This window comes from Sapajus apella, unplaced genomic scaffold (assembly GCF_009761245.1).
Source record: "Sapajus apella isolate SASKATOON/1434 unplaced genomic scaffold, GSC_monkey_1.0 scaffold14, whole genome shotgun sequence".
Taxonomy (NCBI): Eukaryota; Metazoa; Chordata; class Mammalia; order Primates; family Cebidae; genus Sapajus; species Sapajus apella.
This window is the reverse complement of record NW_022436954.1, coordinates 35,465,029-35,472,747: the sequence shown is the minus strand read 5'-3', so window position 1 is coordinate 35,472,747 and position 7,719 is coordinate 35,465,029. Positions and strand designations below refer to the sequence as shown.

The following is a 7,719-nucleotide window of genomic DNA, read 5'->3' as shown; positions in this document are numbered from 1 at the left end:
CTCAAAAATCCGACCTAACTGATATTTATTGAGACACGTGGAATGGCATTTTTCCAGGGTAGTCATTCCGTCCCCCTCCCAACATGTCAATAACAAACCAGGTTTTTGTTTTGGAAATTCCATTTATTCTCTTCTCATTTTCTCCTTCAAGCTAAATTCTATTTTAGAGTCTCCCCTACCAATCTTTAAAAAGCGACCCTGTACCTTTAATAGCAGAGACCTGGTAAGAGGTTTTCTTCCAAACTTGTTCCCTGGCTTCCAAGTGACGAAACCAGCTGTAATTTGAGAGCAGAGAGATCCTCAGGATATCTTTAGCCAAAGGAAACTCTCCGCATTCCCACCCAGTCCAGAAATTGAAATACTATCAGGGGGCAAGAGCCTTTCTCTCCAGCTACACGCTCCATCTCCCGGGAGCAAGGGGAAACTCCGAGAGGAGGGCGACGGAGCCAGCATCGTGCCAGCGCCGCGGAGGAGGGGTTCCCCGCTCCGCCTGTGCTGCGCCCGGGAAAGGGCCGGCGGAGTTGCAGCCACCGAGCGAGGGGCGCAGGGGTAGGTGCATCCTGAGCTGCTGCGGCCGCGCTACCCAGACGCTGGTGTGCAGAGCCACATGAAGCCTGCTGGGGACTGGGGGCCAGGGAGCAGCAAGCCAGCTGGGACGGAGGCTGAGGCAGCCGCTGTCTCAGGGAGACGCTGACTCGCAAAGACACTCCCTTCCTTGTGCCTGGGTGAAAAGTCTTCTCCTGGGGTCCCTGGCCATCCTGAATATCCAGAATGGTGTTTCTGAAGTTCCTCTGCATGAGTTTCTTCTGCCACCTGTGTCAAGGCTACTTCGATGGCCCCCTCTACCCAGAAATGTCCAATGGGACTCTGCATCACTACTTCGTGCCCGATGGGGACTATGAGGAGAACGATGACCCCGAGAAGTGCCAGCTGCTCTTCAGGGTGAGTGACCACAGGCGCTGCTCCCAGGGGGAGGGGAGCCAGGCCGGCAGCCTGCTGAGCCTCACCCTGCGGGAGGAGTTCACCGTGCTGGGCCGCCAGGTGGAGGATGCTGGGCGCGTCCTGGAGGGCATCAGCAAAAGCATCTCCTACGACCTGGACGGGGAAGAGAGCTATGGCAAGTACCTGCGGCGGGAGTCCCACCAGATCGGGGATGCCTACTCCAACTCGGACAAATCCCTCACTGAGCTGGAGAGCAAGTTCAAGCAGGGCCAGGAACAGGACAGCCGGCAGGAGAGCAGGCTCAACGAGGACTTTCTGGGAATGCTGGTCCACACCAGGTCCCTGTTGAAGGAGACACTGGCCATTTCTGTGGGACTCAGGGACAAATACGAGCTGCTGGCTCTCACCATCAGGAGCCATGGGACCCGACTAGGTCGGCTGAAAAATGATTATCTTAAAGTATAGATGGAAGGGTCCAAATGCTAGGGAGAAGGAATCAAATCTGCCCCGTTTTGGAGGGTGGGGGACAGAAGATGGGGCTACATTTCCCCCACACCTACTACTTTTTTAATATCCAGATTTGCACTTTGAGAATAAATCTGAGGTCATCTTTAAAAAGAAAGAAAATTGGAAACTTGAGTGATTCTGATTTTAGTTTTGCTTTTGTATATTATTTATGTGATTGTTATGGAATTATCAACCGGAAAGAACAATTTTAAACAATGTCATTTCTAGATGGCTTTCTAATTCTACAGTGATACCTGTTTCAGCCACATCTAAAAGAGCACAGTTTATGTGGTGGGGAACTGAACTTCCCCATCCTGTAGATTATGTGGAAATATCCCAAATAATAGTGCATAGCTCCTCTCAGCCTCTAGCCTTCACTCCACTCCTGGGCTCTAAAAGCTATCCGAGTTGCCTGTTTTTCAGATGAGGTTCAAGGTACTGCCTTGCGTGCCTGGCAACCCATGGAAGTTGTTTGTTACTTCTTCTTTTCTCTCTTATTTATTAACCATGGTCTGAGAGTTGTTTTGATTTTTTGTAATGGCATTGCCACAAAACTATAGGCAAATCTCGTTTGCAGGGAGATTTCTGGTGCCTCTGTGGGTGTGTGTCAGTTAAAGTGGCCACATTTAAGAAGGCCAAGCTTTGTAGTGATTGCACAGCCACACTGATAATGCTGATTTTTGATTCTCATTGTATGTCTATGCTTTGTCATCAGTGCTACAGTAAATTACAAAGAAGTAGATAGATTGTTTGAACACACCCCCAAATGCCTATGATTTAGGTTACCAATATATTCTTTCTCATTTGGGGTTTTGCTTCTGTTTGTTTATTGGAAACTTGTACTTCAAATAGGGGGAATTCTAATTCTAACAACTCCTTAGCTAAGTTTTATTATTCACCCAATAAATATGTTTTCATATAATACTGGCTTACTTTGTAATTTACATCTGTAACTTTCATATTTCCAAAAGGGATCAATGCAAAAGGAGAGAGAAGGACTGGACTTAAGCCAGTTTACTTAGAGTATATGATAAAGAAGGCAGAGGAATAGTTATGTATTTGGCAATCCTCTTCTCCCTAGGCACCTTAACATCCTCACAAGAAAAATCTAACCTGTGCCAGAACTTTACATTTGATCTCTATGGGTCTGCTTAAAGACTCAAATTTTCTCCAGTTTTTCTCATAAACTCAACTGGAAAATTTCTGACAAGTCTCATATCGTATACCCTTATGCAGAGCAAGCATTTTATCCTAAGTTATAAACTACAATGATGTTTACTTTTGAAACCAGGTCAACATTATTTAATTAACTGTTTTAAAAGGTGAAGATGCACTTTATTTAGTGTCCTTCCCTAGCCAATTCTTCCTCTGACCTTAAATATGCTTTCTTGTTGCATATATGCACAGATACACACATACATACAAGAGAAAAAATAAATGAATGTTCATATTCTTCTGTTCAACAGACATTTATTTTCTCCTCTTTTTTGAATAAGAAAACAAGTTTTCCATTCCTATGAAGTGTCTAGTATCTTTCTATTACAGTAGGGGAAACTGAGGCTGAGAAAGGCTAAGTGACTTATCCTCCATCAGTTATAACAGCCCCTCTTCTCTTAAATTTAAGTACAGGACTTTCCCAAACTACTTTTTTCAAGGATACTGAGAAATGAGAGAGAGTTATCTAAGACCTGAAACTTTGCTTGACTAACTTATTGTGCTTAAAATCACTTATAATTTCTTTTTATTACTCAGGGCCCTACTTTTTGTTGCTTTCTAAACTTGTGTGTAGACACAAGATAAATAATCACTTACAAGAGTTTCCTTCTTTATTCTAAAAAAAAAAAATGAGGAAAAAATAACAACAGTGGCAAATAAAATTATATTTGGTACTAAAATGTTTGTAGTGTGTAGTCACAACCATTCATGCCTCAAAACTTTCACATCACTCACTTCATAGTAATCAGATCTAATTCATAGACTTACCAAATGTCATCTTGAATTTCCCAGCTGTAAAATGAGGATATTGGACATGTGATAGTGATGGAAAGCTGTTTTCCTTGTGCATGCTAATTTCAATATATTCATAATGCTTGCATATCATATTAAGATAAGAAGGATTCAAAAGACACAGAAGGTAAGAGTGCCATTCCTAGTTAGAGATATCTTCTATGGGTGCAGGAAGGGGAACAGTGACACATCTGCTACAAATTTGAAAGCCCTGAAATAGATTATGTATGAGGTTCTTTCCAGTGCTAACATTCTATGATTTCTACAAAACCAGAACGAAATTATCTGGCATCCAAACACTCCACTCAAGCCTAGATGTACAGCCAGTAATCCCACAGAGTCTTATGTAAATGCCTTCAGAGGGCAAATGGGAATTTCCAGGTGGGGAGAGGAAACAGTCCTGAACTGCCAGCCCAGACAGTAACATCACAAGGCTGTTCCAAACCTTCTTATGGTGGGGAGCCAGGCCTACTCACATCTTTCCTCCCCACTTCCTTATGATTCTTACTAGACCTTGTTATTCATGCAGTGATAAATTCTCTTTTCAAGTAGTGGTTCTCTTCATTTCTTAGACCATGAACTATTTTGAGAATCGAAAGAAAACTACATACTCTCTTTTCTGCAAAATCTACTTGCAAACGAATCTATACAAGTTAGGATATTAACGATTTTTATATTTGTTGACTATTTGTGTCAGGCACTGAGCTGGGCTGTGGGTCATTCTGGGATTTTACAAAGCCTTGGGGCTTTATCTGTAAACCAAGAAATTTTAAAAGCCTCTTAGAGTTTTATTTAGAATAGGAGGGATTTATTATTGTTGTTGTTTATTAACAATTAAAAAACAGCTAATTTTTCTGAAAAGTCAGTATTATTGGTAAGGCCCTGTGCTAAAAACTTTGCCTGGGTCATTTCTCTTAATTCTAACAACAAACTACATGAGGAAAGCATTTTATAAAAGGAAGTCATACACATGAAGCACTTAGAATAGTACCTGAGACTAAGTGAATCCTCAATAAATGTTAGTTGCTGTTATTACGGTTTTGATTATTATTATTATTTTTATAGCTGAGGCCTAGAAAGCCTAGGTACTATTTTCAAGATTAAAACTGTGTGATATCTTACATACCTTACTATGCTCTCAGTTTTAACTTATGATTCTCTAGTGAGATACACGAACAAATACAAGAAGAATGTGGAGGATAGGGGAATAATGGGGCCTCCATTTCTCCACTTTAAATGTCCTCTGCAGTTCAGATTCTTGATAATGTCTGGCAGTCAGAAGCTGGTTGGCTTCTCTGTTTACAGAATTACTCATTGATACTTTCTCTGGGAGATGCATTGTTCAGTACCACTAATTCTTCTCTCAACTGGACCACATGAAAACACCTATATAACTATTTTGAAGTGTTCTGCAGGTATCTATCTGGAGGCTGTTGATGAAAGACACCAGGCTACTTTAGCCTCTGCAAGCACCAAAGTCAGGCCCATAGAAGCCATCAGAAGCTGTAAGAATCCAGCAGGTGTGTTATGCACAGCAGTACTGAGAAGCTGTCCAATAGTTCACACACTTTTCATTGCCTTTTAAACTCATTTACAACTCCACTAAGGAAATGGGCTCAAAAGTTTCCGGGAGGAGCCTTGAAACTCAGATTATAAAATATTTTAGTAAGTTATAAAAATGTCCATGAAACGCACTAATGATATGAAATATATTAAGGGGCAACGTGGTCAAATTTCTGAAGCATTTTTCAGAGGAGGATTATAAAATTATTTTTGATATGGAATATAATATTAAATTCCATGTAAAATTGGGATGTAACATTTGATATGGAATAATTATATTGAATAGAAAATGGAAATGCTAAATATGGTTTGTGAATATTTTAATATAAAAGGGAAAACAATTCGAGATGTATGAAGATTTGGTTTGAAATAGAATACCAAAAACTAACAATAATGCACTAGTATAGAAAATGGGGTTCTTGCAGTCATCTTAGTAACTATGGAATTAAAGTGGTCCCTTGGAATACTATTTCTAAAGTCAAGATCTTGATGGATTTATCATTCATTAAATGTTTTAATATGCCACTATCTGAGGTACCCAGGATAAAAAATAATTTATAAATAGGTGAGGAAACTGACACCTAAACAAGGAATTCAAGTACAGCAATGTGGGAGATTGGAGTATGTACAAGATTCTATGGGAGCTCAGCAAGAATCTAAATTAGAATTGTCTGGAAAATGTAAAGTAGTATATCTTAGTCTAATTGGTGCTGCCATAACAGAATGTGTGAGAGTGAGTAATTTATAATGAACAGAAATTTATTAGCTCATAGTTCTGAAGGCTGGGAAGTCCAAATCAAGGTGTCAGCATCTCATGATGGCCTTCTTGCTATGTCCTAACATGGTGGAAAGAAAGAAGGCTAGAGAGAACAAGAGGGGCCAGACTCATTCCTTTCATACTGGCACCAACCACACTCATGAGCATGAAGCCCTCATGGCCTAATAACCTCATGAAGGTCCTACTTCTTAATGCTGCTATAACGGCAATTCAATTTCAACATGAGTTTTGGAAGTCCCAAACATTCAAACTTTAGCGTGGTGCAAATAAAACAAAGATTTGTCAAAACATATATTCAAGACATGCAGAATTTTTATTCTTGCTGCTAGTGTTATTGTTGCTTAGCCTTTTTAAAAATAACAATTTTCTGATGATGAAAGTCATTATCTGCTAAATTGCTAGTAATATAGAAAACACAGTAGCACAAGATAAAATCATTCATATTCTCAAACTCCCTCTGCCACATACTCACTATTTGCATTTTGATATACTTCTTTCCATACTTCTCATGCATATCTATGTATATTTTTTCTCTTTAGAAAAATTATTATAATACATTGTTTTGTATCAATGTCTATTTCAGGTGTTAAGAATATTTAATTGTATAAATGTTTTTTAAATGCTTAAATCCACAATGTTTCAGGAGGCAGAAGTCCTAGATCCTAGATGTTGCCTCACAATATGTTAGCTGTGTAATTTTGAATGAGTCCCTGAAATGTTCTGAAATTCAGTCACGTTGTTTCAAGATGAAGATAATTATAGCTAGTATTTATTAAACAGGGACTGCTCAAAGTGTTTTCCACATATTATTTTATATATTCTGGCTAGAATTATATTCCAGGTTGATATTATATTTTGTAAATTTTTCAGATAAAGAAACTAAGACACAAAGAGCTTAAGTGACTTGCTCAAGGTTTCCCAGCTAGACAGGAATGGAGTCAATATTCAAACACAGATTCCCCTGTTTTCTTAATAGTCCATGAATGATGTTTCTGAAGGCAGGATACTGGACACATAATTTGCTAACTGTCTTCCGATTCCAGAATCTATGATAAATGGCCTCTGAAATGAATATTTCTCTTATATGATTTTCTTAATTGAAAAAATTCAAAACCACATTTTCTTGAAGAAACTTTTTCTTTCTCTGCTTGAATTTATGTTGGGTAAAATATAAATTCCTTATTTCTTACATCTGCATGTGTAACTCCATGATTCTCCTAAGAGCAACTGGCTTCTCTTACATTTTCCAGGCCCTTTCACATTCATTATCACATTGACTATAACAGTTTTTTATAGATGCTGAACTGGCATGGACAGTTTATGGTATCACCATTTGGCAGGCGGCAGTCCAGTGTTCACAGCTAGCAAGCTATTCTGTCAATTCGTTATACTTTATATCTGAATGAAGATATAAAAAGATTTCTTAGGCCGGGCATGGTGACTCATGCCTGTAATCTCAGCACTTTGGGAGGCTGAGGTGGGCAGATCACTTGAGGTCAGGAGTTCAAGGCCGGCCAGACCAACATGGCAAAACTCCATCTCTACAAAAAATACAAAATTAGCAGGGTGTGGTGGTTCAAGCCTGTAATCACAGCTACTTGGGAAAGGCTGAGGCATGAGAATCGCTTAAATTCAGGAGGTAGAGGCTGCAGTGAGCTGAGATCATGCCACTGTATTCCATATTCCAGCCTGGGCAACAGAGTAAGATTCTGTCTAAAAAGAGATTTCCTGTCCATGCAGGTCTCCCAAACCAAAAATAAAAAATATATACTATTAGGAATTGCTATGTACTATTTTAGATAAGAAGGTTTTAAAAGCCCCCTCTGGGTAAGTAGGAAATACCTGAGTAAGTAGGAGATATCTGAATTGAACCATAAATCATAAATGGAAGTCAAGACTGTGAATGTCAGAAGAAAAAAAAA

The 7,719-nt window shown here is 39.4% G+C and overlaps 1 protein-coding gene across 1 annotated transcript; it reads left to right on the top strand.

Annotated features, from left to right (window-relative positions):
- The first annotated feature begins 234 nt into the window (after window positions 1-234).
- FIBIN (fin bud initiation factor homolog) lies at window positions 235-2,371 on the top strand. Its single transcript, XM_032283708.1, has one exon. The coding sequence runs from the start codon at window positions 772-774 to the stop codon at window positions 1,405-1,407; it is 636 nt and encodes a 211-aa protein (XP_032139599.1). The 5' UTR covers window positions 235-771; the 3' UTR covers window positions 1,408-2,371.
- Window positions 2,372-7,719: the final 5,348 nt, after the last annotated feature.

Coding starts and splice junctions, on each gene's coding strand:
- FIBIN (XM_032283708.1), top strand. CDS start 772: ATGGTGTTTCTGAAGTTCCTCTGCATGAGTTTCTTCTGCCACCTGTGT.